Here is a 22,050-nt window from a genome sequence, read left to right as displayed (position 1 = left end):
ACAGACTTTCAGCTACATTTTTTGCACGGACAAAATTTTCTTCTAAACTGAGTTGGAAAAATCACATTAAATGTAAGAATCATGTACGTTTTGGACACATGTTTAATAAAAATTTCCTACAACCCAATTTAGAAAAAAATAAATAAATAAATAAATAAAACAAAAACAAAAAACAAAAGCAAAAACAAAAACTTTATCCGCCTAAGACATTGCGTGCATGGAAAAGTACCAATTTTTCTCATTAATTTCAAATATAGACATTATAACTTCATAAATCATAAAATAAAAAAATAAAATTACAAAGAAGTTCCACTGCCAAAATCTATGAAAAAACTACATTCTAACGTTTCAGTTTGACACACAGCTCTAACACCTTAGGAGATCTGATGTGTAAGCTCTTCATACGAATCCCTTGCATGCCATGTTTATCCTCTAGAAGTGTTCACCATGCAGCCCAATTCCACTCTCCCTGAAATTCATTATTTAACAATCAAGTATGCTATATGTTTTAAAAAATATATCACATTTATTTGGCATTGTGGGACAATCCTATTCCTACCAAATGACACCATCAGGGTCAAATATTCCCTCCATTTCAGGCAAAATGTATAGGATTAACTAGCAAAATATATGCAAAATGTATTAAATGAAGCTTGAGGAAAAATAAGCATATCGAAATCTTGTGTATTCAAGGAAAATGATTCAACTTTAAAGAGATATTGAAGCTGATCAATCTCAGCAGCATTACATGATTATTTAGCAAAATATGACCACATACCTGCCTGAATTTTGGAGTTGAGGTTGGTCTTATTACAATTTATGATATCATATGCACCATTCCGTCAGCTATCATCACTCTGTTATCATCTTGAAGTTTCTGAACAAGTGAAGAAAGTTACTTAGCAGTTATCTATGCCATTCAATGTACAAATTAAGAAATCTGGCCATAGGCACCAGCCAACATCAGATGTTATAGCTCAAAAACATTAAAAGATTTATTAACGGAAATTAACACTTTATACCGCGGAGATGGATATCTAGGGGGGGATCTACTAGTGAGACCACAGTAAAACCTGTTACAACACAGCTTAACCAAAAGCTTAATCTTATGAGTGGCTTAACCAAAAGCTTAAGCTTAACCATCCATACTTGTGATATCTATTCAATGTGGAAATGAACCTTTTTACACTCACTTGTATTCTTTATCTGAAATCTAAAGATGGGCAGGGTTACCAGATGCATCTATAATTTCATTCTAATAAGTATATTAAAAAACTGTACCTCTAACAAGGATACGATCTCTGCCCTTGAATAACGGGCATCTGCTACAGAGTTAACGACATTCTCTATATCTGCAATGGATATGAGATCCAAGCGGTTGGCCCTCATATGCTGACCAAATAAAGAATTAAATGCTTCTATTCTGCAAGAGGACAGGGGAAAGGAAGAGCTACCATCAGAAATATATAAACCTCAGCAAAACGGATAAACAAGAAAGTAAAACATTTGCTACTGGAAATGATTGCTAGACACCAACCTTTCCTGGGAAAATGCAGACTGGGTTGCAGGAGGGTCATCAACTTCCATAGCATCCGTTGTTGGACTAAGCAAAACAACCAAAGAGGGGAAAAGAAATAGAATGGAAAAGGTCAATTATATGATGTAAAATTGGTCAGACTACCAATGCTACAATGAAGGAAACTGAAAGAAGAATTAATACATTCATCCTGAAAAAACTTCATTGCCCCATAAAAGTTTCAAATCATTAAAACTCAATGTAGTTGACCTAATTTGTTGAGTATACTACACTTCACATAGAAAAATATGAAATCAAAATGATGGCCACCATGTTAGGAGTCTTAAGGAAAACAGACTCAACTCAACACAATGAGATCCATCAAACAATTCAAAGAGAAAGTGTACATATTCAATGAAGAGGTGAAACAAAGAATGGTTGGACTACATCAACACATTACAGGTGTCATTCCAACTACATACACTGAACTACTGGCCTTGGTTGCTTTAAGCTTCAGATGCACAAATTGGGAATAAAGAACTTGGCCATACTTGAAACAGTGGAAAGTAATTAAAGAGAAAAGAAATTAGTTCAGAAGTGGCATATTCAAATGAGTGTCTTTACAAGTGTACGATTTAGTTATATATACAAGTATATCTACTAGTATACACATTCACATATATAAATAAATGAACTTGCACTTCAGTAGATGCCAAATGCCGAAGATTTTTGTGCGAGTAGACAGCAATTTTTCTAAGCAATATCTACATTCAATATATATGAAGAAGATACAGTCTATGACTCACGCTTCTTTGTCAGAAGTGCCACTGTCAGGTCTATTTCTTTTTCCAAGATGATGGCTATCATTTCCACTGGGATGATGGTCAGCTCTACGTTTTCTCTCCAATTCCCTTTCTTGCTCACGCTCCTCCATTTCATTCAGTTCCGTATGATATATTGCAAAATTCAGAACTTTAAGGGCAGCTTCAACATCAGACTTTGAAACCTGCCAAAAGATATAAATAAAATAATCCTGAAGTGTGGTGAACAAGCAGAAAAAGAATGGAATATGTATAACTCAACTAAGTGCCAAAAAAACGATTAAGATTTTGAATAAAATAAGAGTTGATAGAATAAGCCAAAAGCAAGCCTAACGGTCAATACAAATAAGACCTCTGAACATGTCTTTACTTCTTCATTCTTTAAGATATGCCTTCAAAGGTTTAATGATTAAACTCAAATTGTTTCTGGAAACATAAAGGGGGTATAATGAACACGATCCCAGTATATTATCACATGAATGACAAGAGACATTAAAAGGGAGATAGAGCCAGCTACCTTTCTGCTCAGCTTCAATTTGGCATGAGCAGTTGAGAGACGTATTATGGTTTCCAAGGTTCTTGCAGTGATAGGAAGTGTCCCACTGGTCTAGAGAAAGCAACCACCATATGAATTAATAAGGAGAAAAACCATATAATCAATTGCCCAATATGCTTGTCAATGGAAGAGAAAAACCATACCATTAGCTGTCTTATATGTTTGTCAATAGATTACAATGTACTAACCTTTGAATTTGAACCAGCATTTCTAAGCTCTGCATATGCTGTTGCAATATGTTCAGATGCCTGTGGACAAAAATTGTTAGAAGCAGTCTTGGGGTAGCCACATTACAATAAGGTGGAATAAATGAATGAATAAAGCATCATGACCTCATCAGTCAGGTCAGGCTGTATCCTATGCTTTGCATAATGAATGTACTTTTTAAGAAACTTGATGGTAAGGGTATCACGCTTTCGACCCCTTTCTGTTTTCTTCCCATGTAGCATTCGGTTGTACTTGACAAAGACAGAGTCAGAATCAGCTTCATCTTCTCTTCCATATCTTGAGCTCCCATCAAGTGTTGCTTCACCTGCAATTTTAACTCCTCAATCAAGCATATTCTTAGAGGTCACTAATCTTCTAAGCATGAGGGTATTGTTAACACACCTCCATCAATTGCAGAACGAAAGCGGTGCATGCGCAAGACATGCTCTGTGATTTGACGATCAATATCAGGATCCATTTGGTCCAATACTATAAACAGTAAATCAAAACGAGAAAGCAAAGAGTCTGGGAGTCCAATATTCTTCGTTGGCGTCAATGAGCGATCATACTGTACAACCATTCAGTAAGCAGCACAAAATCAAGTTAATCAACTAGAGGCATCAATGCCAAGCATTGTGGATAACAGTGTGCTACAATTACAACCAAATGTAACACTTACAGTTCCATATATGGGATTTGCGGCAGCCACCACACTGCATCGAGCATTCAGTGATGCATGAATACCAGCTTTGGCAATAGTTACAGTCTGCTGCTCCATAACTTCATGTATAGCAACACGATCTTGATCATTCATCTTGTCAAATTCATCAATGCAGACAACACCTCGATCAGCAAGAACCATTGCACCAGCTTCTAGCCTTCTTTCTCCTGATAACAGCCACTGGTAAATCACTATTTGGCTGGAGGAAAAAAAAAAAGTACCATATAATGCTAAATGCTAGAGCACGTTAGATGCTTCACCTGTTTCTTGATCTGAAGTAACCGCAGCGGTCAAGCCAACACCAGAAGAACCCCGACCAGTAGTTGATATGGCCAGGGGTGCAATATTCATAATTGCTCTTAGAAGTTGAGACTTAGCAACAGAAGGATCACCAACCATCATCATGTTAATGTCACTAAAAGAAACAATCCATTGGTTTAGTAATATTCAATATTCAATTATTATGCCAGGGCATCAAGTTATGGCCCTAGATACAGCAAATAGGAGAATCGCAGAAGGGAAGGGTACAATAAAAGTTACATATAATGCCAATAGAATGTCAGAGAAAAATTTACAACTCACCCTCGTAAGTGGGTACCATTCTTTAGGTTTTTTTCCACTCCACTGAGCATCAATAAAATCACTGCTTTCTTTATCCATGAATGTCCATATATAGAGGGTGCAAGTGAATTACCCAGTAGGTCAAATGAATCATCTCTCTCAGCTACTTTTTTAATATTTTTTAAGTCTTCAGGACTATAGATTGGTGCATTCGCCTCTTTGTTGAGCAGAGAAACATTGTTAGCTATGAGAACAGTCCTACATAACAGGATCAGTAAATCAAGCTCTCAAACTTGAAAACATCATGCTATAAGAGGAACAAGGAAATAATGTTAGTACACACAAGATACCTGAATACTCCATTTACACCTCCCTTGCTTTTACCAGGAAGAGCTTTATATATCCCTACTATAGCCACACGGTCTCCAGGCTTGCATGAATCAACCAGATCATCCTCAACTATGATATCCAGTGTTCGTGGAAGCTGACCAGGTGCAGAATTCTCTGGTACTTCTTGCATTGCCAAGGTTTGATGATCTTTGTATTTGCACAATCCGTACTCAGTCACCAATAAGTTGCCTTTTTCATCCTGAGGCAAAATTTTCAATTAGGAAAAGCGCTACTCCGGTAACAGCATACAAAATTACAAAATCGAAAGATTTGACATTACCCTTGTAGGATACACAGACCCAGTGGGCAAACCAATATTAGATGCAATGTCTCGATATTCACGACTCGTAAAGTTTCCAGTTGTGGGGCAAAAGTGAACACTTTTTACAACCTTTGGCCTTACAAGAGAACCTAGAAATCAGTAACTTACCAGATTAGATTTATGCTAATCTAGAATTATCGTCAAAGCAATTGTGAGAAACTATCTAAATTTCAAAGTCCAACATCATATACCACATGAAGAGTAAGTAACACACATGAAAATACAGAAAAGTTACAAGAACAAAGTACATTTCGTGACAATGCCCTCAACGCAGACCATGGAGCCAATGAATTCAGAAAGAAGTTCTCTTGGTGTGATACGGCGAGATACGAAAGGGCCTTCAAACCCCACAAGAACTTGCTCTCCTTCCTTCAAGTACTTGGGATCAATACCTTTAGCAGCGTCTGTGACCGCATCGCAGAAGGATTGCATGTACTCACTTGGACTCTTGAGAATCCTGAATATCAGAAACAAGGAAAAGAAATCAAAATTCAAAACAAGGAAAAATATAATTTTGAGCATTTGGGTCTTAACAACTTAAGACCCAACAAGTCCAAACAGCCCTCACTCAGCTACTGTACTCTCAGATGTTGACTCCGAATTTACACAGTTCTGATGATTTTCAAAATAAATAAACGGTCAAATTTCTATTTCTTTTTCAAAAACTTTTCTCAGGGACCCAAAACAAGGGTTAGCGCAGTTGTTTGGTTACTGAGAAAAAACACGAAACATAGAAAATCAAATTAGTGTCCAGGATAGTGCAAAATCCATATCATCCAATACAAACGGATCCCCCCATTACACTTTTTTTAGCCGATACAAGTCATTCACCCCTGACAAAAAAAGTAGCACAAAACAGATGATTCAAATTAGCTTTCTCGGCAACCAAACAGCGATTAGTAGTGCTCCATTTGTCTGCAAAAGCCTCGAATCTCTCAAAACTAAGACCCGTTAAAACCTTTAAAGCACCGATAGAGAAAAATTTTCTTAACTGATTTTGGGCGTAATTGTAAGCCAATTTTAACCTAATTGAGGCAATTTTTTTTGCCCAATTTCAGTAACCAACAAAAAAAAAACAACAAAGTGATAAATAGGAAGCAGAGCTGTTAAGGATATAGAAGAAATAAACTCTTTCAAGAGCAACCTGGTGCCCAAGTTGCGAAAGGAGTGTAGATCGGAGATGTTGACGATAAGGCGGCGGTGCTTGTGGTTTATCATGGCCCTGATCTCGTCCATGTATATACCTTTCCCTACCTGCATCATCATCATCACCATCCAAAATGAGAGAGAGAGAGAGAGAGAGAGAGAGAGACATCATCATCATCACCATCCAAAATGAGAGAAAGAGAGAGAGAGAGAGAGACGCACGCACATCTTGATCCAAGAACTCCAAGAACTCTCGCTTGTGAGCCGCCCTCAGTTCCTCGCTGACATCCATTCTGCCTCAGAGAGAGAGAGAGAGAGAGAGAGAGAGAAATGGAGCAATGGACAGTTGTGGCAATCTTCTTTCCACCCTAGACACTAAGGTTGTATTTCTTTAGTTTTGGCGCGAAACTAACGGTGTTTGCCTATGTTTTGGCGGGAATTTGGCGACTGTAGGGGCAGCAATTTTTTTTTTTAAAATTGCGAAGTTAATTAGATATATAAAAGAAAATAACTTAAATAAGGAGGTCGCACAAAATGTTCTTTTGTGTCACCATTCATCACCTGACACATCAGCATACAACCACACCAGATTATATTATTGAGATAAAAAATAAAACAATTAATTAATGAAAAAACCTTGAATCCGGATGAGAGAGAGGTTGGCTAGGTGGCGGGTCACGACCAGACCCTATAGGGTTAACTTTTTCCGGCCTTTAGGGTTATAAAATATCTAAAATGTTAACTTTTCACCTCTACGTTTTAATTTTGAATCCAAAAACGAGTTTTGAGGCATTAGAAACGGGTTTTCAGGCATTAGAATCGAGTTTTGAGGCGGGCCACAACAGTTTCAAGTGGGTTTTGGGCCGGTGGCAGCACGGCCACCCCTTGGGCGAGGGATGGCTTGCGCAACCGCAAGGGAGGGCGGGGTGGCGTGATTGGTCGTTGGAACGACGGGGGGAGAAGATCGGATAAGAGGAATCTTGATCTAAAGCCCAGACGGCAGCGAAGGTTGGATCTGGGCGGACGAACGGGTTGTGGCTGGGTGACAGGCTGGGACGGTTCGACGGCCTGGGAAAACGGGCTAGTGCAGGGCAACGGGCTGGGGCTAGGTGACTGTTGGGGGGGACAGCGGGATGCGAGGTTGAACGGTGGCGATGAAGAGGAACCCGAAGATCGGCGACGAAGATAATGTCAGGAGCCCCTGCCACGTGCCACTCCAGTATAATGAAGAGATAAGGTTGCACGTCTATTGTTAAGCCTTAGTGGGTAGTTATGCTAAGAGAAGTGGTGGGTGATATGTTGGGAGACGTGGAAGAGATGTGGGAAGAGATGTGGCAGTTATTCTCACCATATATCTCTTATTCTATTTAAGAAGGAAGTGGAGTGGGGTTTGAGTACTTGGAGGCTAGCACCTCGAATAGCCAACTTATTTATTTGTATTCATGTTTGGTTATTTTTCTGTATTTTCATCTTATTTCCTTGTAATCAAGTCTTGTTATTTCCTTGTATTCATATCTTATTAATCCATTGCTTTATTCAATCTCTTTATTACGTACTTCAATTAATTAGCATGTGACAATTGGTATCAGAGCAGCGTTCTTGGCATGGCAGAGGGCACGTGCTACGCACAGTTAAATGAGACAATGGCTAATCTTCGACAAGTTCAAGAAAGACAACAAGCTTACCAAGATAGGCAGCAACGTCAAATAGAAGACCAACAGAAGGTTAATGATCAGATATTCCAGATATTAGAGTCAATCACAACTGGCATGGAGATACTTCTTCGCACTCAAGGGAAACAACTTGAAGCGGAAACTAGTGGAGGACACGAAGAAGACAACAACGGGGAACCATACAATGGAAGTCAAACCAAGTTCAAATGTTTTGATTTTCCTAGGTTTGGGGGGGAGGATCCTAAACACTTGGATCTACAAGGCAAATCAGTATTTTTCCTTCAACAATACTAATCCCTTACAACGGATTTTAATTGCCTCTTACCATATGGACGGCGATGCGTTGACATGGTTCCAAGATTTTGAAACATCAGGAGGAATGACAAGTTGGGAGGCCTTTACACAGGCTTTAAACACCCGATTTGGGCCAACTGCCTATGATGATTCGATGGAGTCCCTTAGTCGCCTTAGGCAAACTTCCACAGTGACTGCCTATAAGTCTCAGTTTGAGGCACTTTCCAATCGGCTTAGGGGCTTAGCTGAGTCCTATAAACTTAGTTGTTTCCTTAGTGGGCTTAGGGGTGACATAAGATACCCAGTCCGTTTATTAAGGCCTAATACTTTAATTACGGCTTTTGGGTTGGCAAAGATACAAGAGGAGTATGTGACAAAGCTACAAGAGGAGTACATGATGACTAGAAGGGGTCCAAGAGTAGATAAGGGCATGGGGGCTGACCGGGGAAATGGAAATTTTCCCTTAGCTAAACCCGCACCTGAACCTACTAAGGGAAACCTACCTATTCAACGAATCACTCCCACCCAAATGAAGGAACGAAGAACTAAGGGATTGTGCTACTATTGTAATGAGAAGTGGAATCCATCCCATCAATGCCGAGGTTGAAAGCAACTGTATTTAAGATAATACATTATGGGACCCAGGATAAGGGAAGATCCAAGAGGAGGAGGCAGCTGGACAGCCCTTAGATCAGCAGGAAATGCAGCATCTGAGAACAACTAAGGAAGAGGAGCCAACAACAATTAAAGGGGAACAAGCCCAAATTTCCTTGAGTGCAATTACTGGCACACCTTCTCCAAAAACAATGAGGTTGCAGGGACGTGTGAGCAGACATTGGGTGGTGATTTTAATTGACTCAGGGTTTACCCACAACTTCCTAGACCCTAGGGTGCTTCAAATGGGTCAACTAACAGTATAAATTTGAAGGCCTTTTACGGTTATGGTGGCAAATGGGGAGAAATTGCGGAGTACAAGATATTGTTCTACTGTGACACTCCACATGCAAAGTCAAAGGTATGTAACTGATTTTCTAGTATTACCATTGGGAGGTTGTGATGTGGTGTTAGGTGTAGAATGTTGAGAACTTTAGGGCCAATTCTTTGGGATTTTGGGTTGCTCAATATGAAATTTACAATAGATGGGAAAGAAAGGGAGTTGGTAGGGATGTCTCCTTCTGGAAACTCCATAGTAATGGATAAAAAGGCCCATAAATTAACCACTTCTAGAGCCCGAGGAGTCATTCTCCAATTATTAACTGCTGAAGCTCCGACCACCCCTTCCCCTGGTCCGTCACCTCCTCAACTGCAGAGGTTACTCCTCCAATATGGCAATATTTTTTCGGAACCTAAAGGCTTACCACCCTCTAGGAACCATGACCACAGAATTGTCCTTAAAGAAGAGGGGAAACCTATTTCAGTTCGACCCTATAGGTACCCCTATTTTCAAAAGCAAGAAATAGAGAAATTGGTGGAAGAGATTTTAGAAACTGGAGTGATCCGACCCAGCCAAATTCCTTTTTCATCCCCCGTACTCCTAGTACGAAAGACTGATGGAAGTTGGCGGTTCTGTGTTGATTATCGGGCTTTGAATCAGGATACTGTGAAGGCTAAATGCCCTATCCCGGTGGTGGATGAGTTGTTAGATGAATTACAAGGGGCTGCAATCTACTCTAAGCTATATTTAAGGGCAGGATATCACCAAATTAGAGTCTACCCATCAGATATTCCCAAAACAGCATTTAGAACTCACCAGGGTCACTATGAATTCCTAGTGATGCCCTTTGGACTCACAAATGCCCCAGCCACTTTCCAAAGTTGTATGAATGATATATTTCGACCTTTCTTGAGAAAATTCATCTAGTTTTCTTTGATGACATCTTAGTTTACAGTAAAAACTGGGCTGATCATTTAGAACATCTTAGGACTACTTTGGAAACCTTAAAGAAACATGAGTTCTATGCTAAAGCCTCAAAGTGTAAGTTTGGGTGTACGGAGGTAGATTACTTGGGGCATATCATATCTTGGGAAGGAGTACGAGCTGAGCCAGCCAAACTAGAATCAATGGTTAATTGGCCCATACCTAAGACTATAAGATCTCTTAGAGGATTCTTGGGTTTAACGGGGTACTATAGAAAATTTATCAAAGGCTATGGCCAAATTGCTTCCCCACTCACTGCCCTGCTTAAGAAAAACTGCTTCCAGTGGAGTAAAGCAGGACAAAAAGCCTTTGACGAACTTAAACAAGCAGTCACTCAACCCCCTGTCCTAGCCCTTCCTGACTTCTCTAAACAATTTGTTATTGAATGTGATGCCTCTGGAACTGGGATTGGGGCTGTTCTTATGCAAGAAGGGAGACCTATAGCCTACATGAGTCAAGCCTTGAAAGGAAGGACGCTGCACCTATCAACATATGAGAATGAACTACTGGCCTTGGTGTACGTAGTCAAGAAGTGGAGACCATATATCCTTGGCCAAGCCTTTAAAGTAAAGACAGACCAGCAAAGCCTCAAACATCTCCTGGAGCAAAGAATAGGGACTCCAATGCAGCAACGGTGGATTTCCAAACTTCTAGGGTATGACATGCTGGTGGAATACAAAAAAGGACAAGAGAACAAGGTAGCCGATGCCCTCTCTAGACGGGAAGTTGAGCTCACTGACAATTCCACAGACCAGGGAAGTATTACTGCTATCTCTACTCCTATAGCAACTTGGATAGATGAATTGAAGTCCAGCTATGCATCTGATATCAAAACCCAGAAAATCTTGACACAACTCAACCACGGAGTTCTATCAGACAAATATACTTTGTGCAATGGAGTCTTGTTTTATAGAGGAAGGATTTTTATTGGAGACCAGGTCGCAATCAAAGGGCAAATTCTGCAACATCTCCACTGCAGCCCAGTAGCAGGACACTCGGGGTTTCACAAGACCTTGCATAGAGTGAAGCGAGATTTTTTTTTGTCAGGGCTTAAACAAGATGTGAAGAAGTTCGTGAGAGAATGTGATACATGTCAAAGGAACAAAGGGGAAAATATATTACCTGCAGGATTATTGCAACCCTTACCAATTCCTCATCGGATTTGGGATGATATTAGCATGGATTTCATTGAGGGCCTTCCTACATTCCACGGCAAGCATGCCATCATGACAGTGGTCGACCGACTCTCCTACGCCCATTTTCTGCCCCTGGTGCACCCCTATTCAACTGCCACTGTCGCTCAGGAATTTCTCAACAACATTTTTAAATTGCATGGCATGCCATCCTCAATTGTTACAGATAGGGACCCCATCTTCACCAGTCACTTATGGAATGAGCTTTTCCGGTTGCAAGGAACACAACTCAAATTCAGCTCTGCCTACCATCTCCAAACGGATGGCCAATCCGAAGTGGTCAACAAATGCTTGGAGAATTACCTCAGATGTTTCTGCAGTCAACAACCGAAGGAATGGGCGAAATGGCTACCACTTGCTAAATGGTGGTACAATAGCAGCCAACATAGCTCCACTCGTACCAGTCCATATGAAGCGGTCTATGGGTGTCCTCCCCCACGCCTCGCTCACTTCACACCAGGAACCACCCGCGTTCCAGCTGTTGAGGAGACCCTCCGTACTAGAGACCAGATCATCTCCCTTCTCAGAGAAAATATTACCACAGCCCAGAATCGTATGAAATTTTATGCTGATCGGCATCGTACTAAACGAGAATTCGCAGTGGGTGACTGGGTTTACCTTCGCCTCCAGCCCTATCGACAACACTCCCTTGTCAACAAGAAGAATCTCAAGCTGGCATCCCGTTACTATGGACCCTTTGAAATTACAAACAGGATTGGGAAAGTTGCGTATCGCCTTGCTCTTCTGCCTGACGCCAAGCTCCATCCCGTGTTCCATGTCTCATGTTTGAAGAAGAAGCTGGGCGGAACTACATTAGTTCAGATATCCCTTCCTCCGATAAGTTCAAGTGGAATTCCTCATTCAAAGCCCGAGCAAATCCTCCAACGTCGTCTAAAACGGAAGGGAAATCAGGCGGTGACTGAAGTATTGGTGCGTTGGACAGCCATGGATGCCGATAGTGCGACTTGGGAGGAGCTACAGCAGCTCAGAAATTTGTTTCCTCACCTTGTGGACAAGGTTCTCAAAGAAGGGGGGAATTGTCAGGAGCCCCTGCCATGTGCCACTCCAGTATAATGAAGAGATAAGGTTGCACGTCTATTGTTAAGCCTTAGTGGGTAGTTATGCTAAGAAAAGTGGTGGGTGATCTGTTGGGAGACGTGGAAGAGATGTGGCAGTTATTCTCACCATATATCTCTTATTCTATTTAAGATGGAAGTGGAGTGGGGTTTAACTACTGAAGAAGAATTATCTTGTGTGTACTTGGAGGCTGGCACCTCGAATAGCCAACTTATTTATCTGTATTCATGTCTGGCTATTTTCCTGTATTTTCATCTTATTTCCTTGTAATCAAGTCTTGTTATTTCCTTGTATTCGTATCTTATTAATCCATTGCTTTATTCAATATCTTTATTACGTACTTCAATTAATTAGCAAGTGACAGATGAGCAGCAACCTACAAAGAAAAACCCAAGACCAAAAAAAACTAAAGAACAAGGGATTGAAGAAACCAAGAAGGACGAAAACGGGGAGGGAGGAGGGGGAAAAACCTAGGGTTTTTCCAACCTCAGGGGGTGGCTAAGCAAGTCATCCCTCGCCTAAGGGCCGCGCCCACAACCGGCAGCCACCACTCTTCTAATTTGTTTTTCAAAAAAATTAATTTTTGAAGTTTTTTTTTTTTTTTTCTCAAACCTGGTATAATCCGGTGCAGCAAGGTTTTTTTTCTAAACATAAGACTGGTAAAATTGGCTTAGGCATCACCTTCTAATTCGTGGCACAAAAGGCTCTCTATATAAAATTTACTCTCCATTGCTGCCTTTCTTCATCCATGTGCCTAGAGACCAAGAGGCTTCTGTTCAAGGGTAGGTATTAGTTATAACGGTATAGGTAAACCTATTTTTAATAATTAATCGAACTTATTAGTTATTTAAACAATAATATTTCAATAATAAATCATTCTAAAAATTTCGGTTAAAACAGTTAATTGGTTAATAACAGTTCGATTAATCGGTTAATCGTGAGTTTTTTTCATTGTGCTAAAAATTTATTGTTTTGGGGCCCAAATTGCTTTTTTGGGCTAAAATAGCTTATTGAACATAAATGTTTTTAAATTGGCCCATCAATTAATACAAAAAGAGTCCACCATACATATGTTCTACCAAAAAAAAAAATTTCTTATCGGCTAATCGATTAACCGATAAAAAAATAATTATACTGATTAACTGAACCGAACCGACTTCGGCATAAGAATCTTTAACCGATTACCGACCAACTTCTGGAGATATGCAGTTAATGTTAGTTCGGTCGCAGTCGGTAGACGATAAATGGTTAATCTATCTACCCCTACTTCTATTAGATACCTCCACGTTCCTAGCTTTCTTCTGTCTCGCAATCATGAAATAAATAAAATTCCTTATTTATTATTATTTCATGATTATTTTGAATTTCAACTAAATAACTGATCTCCTATTATCATGTTTAAATAGTCATTTATTTTAAATAAATAACTATTTATCCTATTATCTTGTTTTGCTTTTTCAACATTAGATTTTAAAATAATCTGTAACTGGTATTTCAACTTATATAAAGTGCTTCTGCGAATATATATAAAAATTTTTTAGCAGTTTATTATTTTACAGATAATTTTATTTTCTCTCTCTTCTTCTCTCAATTATTAAGAGCTATTACAAAAACATTTTTTGCTCGGGATAGTGTTCAAAGTTTGCAATCTGCACACTACATCAAGTAGTATTGTATCCTGAGGATAAGATTGTGTTGATTTCTTTTTGCAAAACTTCTAATACAAGTGGGAGGCAATATTTATCTAAGAGATAGTCACAATCGCATTACTGACCAGATTTCATTTACTTCCCATTTTGTTTATATTCTACGTTTATTTTTCCCTGCAATTCCCACATCTTTATTTCTAACATGTCTATGCTAACTGCCTTTTTTGGTGGCCCCTGTTACTTTGATGGGCCGGGTCATTTATTTGGCAAATTCCCAACATCTCTCCGAATAACATTGTCTCTTATATTTTTTATTTGGGAAATCATATCTAAAATCCTTAGGTAAACGCGCTTTTTTTAAAAACTCCCTGGGTATTTTTTTTTTCGGAAATTTAATCCCTGGGTCACTCGAGACTACTTAAAAACTCCTTACCGTTAATTTTTGTTAACTTCCGTTATTTGAGTTAAACGCACCGTTTTACTTAAGTCCACCTCAGTAGAATTTTGTATCCTACGTGTTCACATTGGACACGTAGGATATAAAACTCACCGTTTTGGACCATCCAAAACGGTGAGTTTGGCTTAAACTTGAGGGCTTCTTTTTTGAAACCCTCAAGTTTCATACGGTCACAATACCAGCCTCCCGATACACCTCAAGCGGCAACCCACCGACGCAGACGCCACCGACGCAGACCCCGCCGGCGACAGGACCCACCGGAGACAGAACCACCGGCGACAGAGGCCACCGGCGACAGTACCCACCGGTTAAATCACCCATTTCGGCGTCACTTTTCCGGCTAGGTTTCCGTCAAATCACAATATTTTGAATCGGAAAAAATCTGGTTTCGACGAAGGTATTTTCCGAAATTTCTTTGTGGGTTTTGTTGATTGACTGAAATGGAAGCCTTTAATAGTTGTTTTTTGAATTTTTTTGTTGTGTTGGAAGCATTTGGTCGAAACCCCATCCCCAACCTGTTTTTTGTCCAACATCTGTCCCCATCCGCAACTTGTTTTTTGTCCAACATCTGTCGAATATTGCACTTTTGAGCCAATATTAGTGTTGATTGGCCGTGGGTGTGGTCCACCTTGGTTGTGGTCCTGGAATGAGACAGTTGTTGTTTCGTGCACTGGCAGGTTTGGTCAAGGGGGATTTTGTCGTGTTAGGCAGAAAGGATTCTATCAATTTTTTTCTGTGGGGCTTAATTTCCTTCCATTTAATGTACAACTCAACTTGCTCAATATACAACTCACCGTGCTCATTCTAGAAGGGGATTGATGTTCTGAATTTGTAGAAGTCAAATTTGGTGTTTAATTTATCTGTTATTTTAATATGGGATTTAATTTGGATGAGGCATTGATAATGAAATAGTAATTTGAAGATGGTATATATATATATATATATACTGTTCTTTATATTTAAAATTTTTTTCCTTTAGTAGTTAGCTCAACCACATTTTGCCTTAAACAGAAGGTTTTATTATCTCATGAGCTGTCTTCTAGGATAAATTGTCTATATCCTCTTGTGATAGCTTTCCAATATGAGATTTAATCTCTCACGCTCACAAGTGTATATAATTGTACCTATATTCAACTACTTTCTTGGATTACATGCCCTCCATGCTATTGTGCATGGTAAATTTCATGTCAATCTGGTGGGATTTACTATAATCTAAAACTTATTTATTTATAAGCTTGTTTAAAATTCTTTTTAAAGAAACTTTATCTTTAACATTTCCATAACATTTCCAGATTAGACAGTTTCTAATCTCTCATTCTCTTAATATTTAGCAAGCATGATGGACATGTATATTAATATAATGTAATGGTGACTTTGGCAAAATAGTGATCCTATGGAAAGTTATTAAGTAGCAAATGTAACTTAAACCTGCCTCTTTTACGTATATTGATGATTTTTTGCATAATTTAAGGCATTGAATAGGTTAATGGTTTTTATAGAAAGAGAAATTTTTTACATGTATTGTATGCATTTGTTGATCTTTCCACATATAACAATGAGCGAAAAGTGCACTTTGCACCTATAACATGCATGTGCAAAAGTATATGTTTATTATTACTATTATGTTTTGTCCTTTTTTCCCAATTGAATGGTTGCCAACTATGTCAACCTAACTTCCAAAATCAGCTTAAGTTGGGCATCTTGAGTCCAAAACATGCATGTATAATTTTTAATGATATATATATATATATATATATATATATATATATATATATATATATATATATATATATATCTCATTAAATCATTTCATTTCATGCAATAGATAGATATTATTGTTTTTTGTGTTTTCTTGTATTGACAAATATTTTTTCTTACACTCTTTTATATTTTTTCTTACACTCGTTTATATGTTTACAGATATGGCTGTTAATATAATCATGCACCACGGTGGAACAATGACCCATACCCCATTTAACTACGTTGGTGGCGACGTCCATGAAGTGAAAGGCTATGATGTTGACTATTTTAGTATGTGGGAAGTCAAAGAGTTGGTTCGTGACTTAGGATACATGAGCGACGTTAGATGTTGGTATAATGTCGGTGATGGTCCACATAATCAAGTGATATCTTTAAATAGTGATGCAGACGTTGTAGATTTTGTAAATATTATGGATGAGTACAGAGCACAAGATGTTCATTTATACGTTGAACATATGGTGGACAGTGCTATAATAGTAGATGAGCATTTATTTCTTGAAGCTGTTGAAGGACAACATGGAGAAGGTGGTAGCGGGGTGGGTGAGATACCTAATACTGCCCAGCATGACGGAGATGGAGAAGGTGGTGGCGGGGTGGGTGAGATACCTAGGGCTCCCCGTCATGATGGAGATGCAGAAGGTGGTGGCGGGGTGGGTGAGATACCTAGGCCTCCCCTTCATGATGGAGATGGAGAAGGTGACGGGGTGGATGAAATACCCCGTGCTGAAGGTAGTATACTTATTTCTTATTTGTTAACTTAATTGTTTTTTCAAATAATATATCATGAGAGCACTTAGCCTTCCCTTCCTGAATGACTAACAACAAATTTGATTGTTTCTTTTAGGGATGGAGGACATACCTAATGCTGCATGTGAAGATGGAGATGTACAAGGACAAGGTGGAGAAGGTGGACATTCTCAATCAAAACATTTCAAAAGCCCCCGAGTTAAAACTAAGGCTGCCCGTTCTGTTACGCCATCCAAGAAACCAAGCGGGCAACCGACCACCAGCCGAGGAGGTACATAGAAATTGCAATTGAGTTGGACTCTTATGTTGTCACAATTATTTATGGTTTTTATTAGTTGATTCTTTTGTTTTAGGTTTTTTATTTTAATTTATTTGTATATATTTTTCAGTACGTAGAAGAAGAAGAAGACGGGTTGCTCAACCGGTTTTGCAGGACGAGGAAGACAATCAGAATGTTGGTGCGGACACCGTGCCCAAAACTGGTAAAAAAAAAAGTGGACGTGGTGGTAGGCCACGGAAGAAGAAAGTGGAAGAGGATATTGATGAAGTTATCAAGGAGTTGTTGACTGACTTCGAAGCAACCGATGGCGAGGATGAGGACCTTTTCTATGATGCTGCTGAGGTCAATAAAGAGAATGATGGGACGTCCAAATGGTGGGAAAAAGTTGACATTAACATAGGTGATAAAGGAGCCGATTTTGGGGAAGAGGAATCTGATGATGAAAGTGATGGTCTTGCAAGTTTGCAAGAAAGTGATGCTGCCGAGGTTGGAAAAAAAAGGAAGCGGTATAGACAGTTCAATCTGAAACATGACTTGAAGATTCCAGTGACGTTTGAGCTTGGGGATCAATTTGCAGATTCAAGTTCCTTCAAGATGGCACTGAAGACGCATGCTGTGCAGAAAGGGTTTGATTACAACTACAAGCACAATGACACGAGTAGGGTGAGTGCAGTCTGTAAATTAGACCATTGCTCATGGAGGATTCATGCCTCTACTGATGCTACCAGGACTTCTTTTCAAATTAAGACGTACTACCCGGTTCATATTTGTGGTAATCAGTACGAAAACTCCAGATGCGATGTTGAGTATCTTGTTCGTGCTTATAAGAGGGACTTCAAGGATGACCCCACGTGGACACCATATGCATTGAAACAGAGGGTGAAGAGAGACCTTAACATCGATGTTCCTATTGACCGTTGCTATAGAGCGAAGAAGGAGGCATTGCATCAAGTTTTTGGTAGGCACTCTAAGCAATATCGCCTCACACGGAGATACGCAATGGCAATACTCAGCACGAACTCTGGTAGTAGTGCTTTTGTACACAGAGATGGAGTATTCTTTCAGCGGATGTATATTTGTCTTGATGCATGTAAGAAGGGGTTCAGACATGGTTGTCGGCCCATAATTTGTTTAGATGCTTGTCATCTAAAGGGGGAATATGGGGGGCAATTGTTGTGTGCCATAGGCAACGACGACATGTTCCCCATTGCAATTGCTGTGGCCGAGGCAGAGACAAGAGATTCATGGCAGTGGTTCATTGCCATTTTATTGGAGGACTTATGCGGGCCAGAAGGCGGACTTGGTTGGACTATAATGTCTGACAGACAGAAGGTATTTAGTGTAAAATACTATTTATGTTCTTATTGTGTTATTTTATTCCTTTTATTCCTTTATGTTGTTCCATATAATTTAACATAAATTTATGTGTGTAGGGGCTTGGAATTGCAGTTGAGGCTGTGTTGCCACATGCTGAGCATCGCTTTTGTGTTCGGCATCTACATGCGAACCTCAAAGCGAAAGGCTACACCGGGAAAGCTATGAAGGATGAGTTGTGGGGGGCTGCACGTGCAGCCAATGTTTATGCGTTTGACCATCACATGCAGAATATATTGTCAATGGATAAAGGTGCACACGATTACCTTAGTGGTGTACCGAAGGCATCATGGTCCAGACATGCTTTCAACTGCCAAACCAAAAGTGATATGTTATTAAACAACTTGGCCGAGAGCTTCAACGCGTGGATTAAGGAAGCTAGGATTAAGCCTATACTGACTATGCTTGAAGAAATTCGTCTGCAAATAATGGCACGATTCCAGCAGAAAAGGAATGGAATCCGGTCGACGCACTACACAATATGCCCAAAGATCCAGAAAAAATTGGAGAGGTCAAAAAGTGGTGCAAGGAATTGTATTAGTCGGTGGCAGAATGAGTTGGAGTTTGAGATCGAGGAGATATACGAGCCACGGCGTTTAGTCCGGTTAGATCATCGCACATGCACATGTGGACGATGGCAGGTGAGTGGGATCCCTTGCTCACATGCTTGTGCTGCAATTTACATGCATAAACAAAAACCAGAGGATTATTTGGATGATTATTACAAGATGGACAAGTATATGCAAGGATATGCAGCTCGAGTGTATGGCATGGAAGGTCCACAGACATGGCCAGCTGATGATCCATGCGATGAAATCCAGCCACCTATCATTAGAAGGGCTCCTGGTCGACCAAAGATTAGTAGGCGAAAGGCTGTGGATGAGCCAACTAACCCCTACAAGCTAACCCGTAGTGGATATATTGTTAAATGTGGAAATTGTGGGGGTTTAGGGCATAATTATAAAGGTTGTCATTTACCTTTGAACCCAGACCGGAAGAGGTGGAAACCGAAGAAATATAAGCCGAAAAAAGATGCTACTCAAGCACAGGTAAAACAAATACATTTTACAACATAAGGTTCATATTCCAAAATTTGTTAACTTAATTATTATTGTACAAGTAATATAATAATTATTGTTGGTATTTGTCTGAATGTTTGGTTAAATTATTGTAGGGATCACAAGCTCAACCCCACCCAGAAGCAGAAGCCCACGGACCATCACAGCCAAGTGTACGTACACGTAGGGCTACTCAGTCACAGGTAAAATTCAAGTTTTTTTTTTTTATTAAGAAAACTCTTATTTCCTGATGATTCCATAGCTGCTCACTAACATATGAAAGTTTGCTAAAATTGGTGGTGGGTACTATTCACAATTCTGGTTGAGATTATGGTATATTTCAATTAAATTAACCTCGAATTTGGGTTAGTGTGAAGTGCATTCAATAAGCTGCTTTGAGCTGCAGCATTGTAAAGTGTATGTGGCGACCAATGGTGTAACATCCCCAGCCCGTTAAGGCTGAGTTTGCCACTTTTCTTCTTTTACAACAAAAGTTCTTGCAAAGATCTATAAGGTCTATCAGAGTACTTGATTTTAAAGGATACGAAAAATGTATAAAACATTATTCAAGAGATTTTATTACAAGCGAAATTAGAAAACATTAAACTTTAGTTGCGGAATATCATATCGTTACAATAACTTATATGAAAAGACTTTGAAAATTAATAATTATTCCCACCCCATTCCGGCCTCCTATTCCAGCATCCTTTCTACCTGAAAACAAGAAATAAAACTGAATGAGCCCAAAGGGGGCCCAGCAAGTAAAATCCATAACCATAAATAGTTTTACTCCTTGTTCTCAGTTTTGAAAATCGTTTTCGCAAATAAATATAATTCTAGCCATAATAATATCTGTATGTACGGTTGCATCTCCCGTAACATATACATACTATTACATCTAGTAATAGATCATCGTTGTACATCATCTTTATAAATCATCATCATAATGCATCATTATAAATAATCTTTATAAATCATCTCTGTAAATCATCATAGCATATCATCGTTGAAAATATAGTATCATTTTCTCATAATAAGGCCCATGTACACTATTACCCCTGTGTACGAGGGTTGCGGGTCCTTGTGACCATGGCACTGAACTGTGGCCTCAGCCATGCCCGACCGTCAATTAACTCTTTTTCTTGGTGCACTCAACGGTCTGTTGATGGAATACCACCTTCTGGCATAGCCTCCTTCAGTGGTTTCGCCTCCATCCGAGTATCGGTACCGAACTCTCATCTTATCTTATCTTGGGGCCAAAAATACTCTCCTCCATACATGTGCCCTCATTTCATAAACATTTATCTCATTTCTTGTACTTTTCTTTGTACTTCTTTTGATGCATCTTAGGGCAACATGTAGGAGGGTTTATCATCATTTTTCTTTCTTATAATCATCATCATTTCTCAACTTTCTTTTCTCAAAATGGAAGACTTTTCCAAATATAAACTTGTTGTGCTTAGAAAGCATTTAAACAAATAGAAACTTTCTAGATAATTCTTTTAGAAATCCTTCATGCATGCAACATAACTTCATAATACGTAAATAAAATAATCATTTACAATTTAATACAAGAATATATAAATAGCATGACATGAAGTAATTTTAGAAGGGGTAGTGAATTTACTTACCTCTAGACTGAAGCTAAAAGTGGTATGAAGGAATCCAGTTGCTCCAATATGACTAACACCACTAGTATATCTTTTGAAACTAATTTCTAAAGTCCGCTATCTCTTGTGTTCTTTCTTTCTTGTAGCGCTTGGTCTCGCCCTTTCTCTCTCTGTTTTGAGTAAATACTCTTAGAAAGAAGAAAGACCGAGTAAAAAGCGGAAGAAGGAAGAATATATATGCAAGAGATGGGAGAGGAGATGAGTTGTGAAAATTGTGAAGGAGAAGAGTTCTATTTATAGGAGAAAATCAAACACTATTCTACCTTCAATTTACAATTATACCCTCATTTTACTATTTCACCTACTACCTACTATTCCACCTACCACTCACTATTCTACCTACTACTTACTATTTCACCTACCACCTACTATTCCACCTACCACTTACTATTCTACCTACCACTTACTATTTCACCTACCACCTACTATTCCACCTACCACTTACTATTCTACCTACCACTTACTATTTCACCTACCACTTACTATTCCACCTACCACTTACTATTCTACCTACCAATTTCCAATTACCATTCATACAATATCATAAATTTCTCAAGAATTAACATCATTGCCTAATATGAACATAATCATAGCATCAAATTAATATCTCTAAAATAAGACTTTCAAAATCTGAGGTGCTACATATTTACTATCCTATT

At 39.1% G+C, this 22,050-nt stretch overlaps 2 protein-coding genes across 4 annotated transcripts; one reads left to right on the top strand and one right to left on the bottom strand.

Moving 5' to 3' along the window:
* Positions 1-208: 208 nt before the first annotated feature.
* On the bottom strand, positions 209-6,578 carry MCM3 (Minichromosome maintenance (MCM2/3/5) family protein). Of its 3 annotated transcripts, none has more exons than XM_059584301.2 (17): positions 6,467-6,578; positions 6,239-6,348; positions 5,343-5,551; positions 5,053-5,183; positions 4,733-4,971; positions 4,404-4,640; positions 4,082-4,236; positions 3,780-3,988; positions 3,503-3,668; positions 3,226-3,425; positions 3,082-3,141; positions 2,855-2,944; positions 2,323-2,522; positions 1,538-1,603; positions 1,282-1,423; positions 779-877; positions 209-469 (listed from the first exon to the last, which is right to left on the bottom strand). In XM_059584301.2, the coding sequence occupies exons 1-16, from the start codon at positions 6,530-6,532 to the stop codon at positions 818-820; spliced, it is 2,340 nt and encodes a 779-aa protein (XP_059440284.2). In that variant the 5' UTR covers positions 6,533-6,578; the 3' UTR covers positions 209-469; positions 779-817. The 3 variants fall into 3 exon arrangements, with proteins under 3 accessions (XP_059440284.2, XP_059440285.2, XP_059440286.2); XM_059584302.2 differs by having other exon boundaries at positions 209-465; XM_059584303.2 differs by having other exon boundaries at positions 6,463-6,515.
* Positions 6,579-18,297: 11,719 nt separating this feature from the next.
* On the top strand, positions 18,298-20,178 carry LOC148588116 (uncharacterized). The gene is made up of 4 exons (XM_088514138.1): positions 18,298-18,621; positions 18,723-19,712; positions 19,838-19,894; positions 20,128-20,178. Exons 1-4 carry the CDS (start codon positions 18,358-18,360, stop codon positions 20,176-20,178), a joined length of 1,362 nt encoding a protein of 453 aa, XP_088370264.1. The 5' UTR covers positions 18,298-18,357.
* Positions 20,179-22,050: the final 1,872 nt, after the last annotated feature.

Source organism: Corylus avellana, chromosome 1, assembly GCF_965113065.1.
Source record: "Corylus avellana chromosome 1, dhCorAvel1.hap1.2, whole genome shotgun sequence".
In the NCBI taxonomy this organism is placed as follows: Eukaryota; Viridiplantae; Streptophyta; class Magnoliopsida; order Fagales; family Betulaceae; genus Corylus; species Corylus avellana.
Note: the sequence above shows the minus strand (reverse complement) of the source record. Positions and strands in the feature narration are given on the sequence as shown.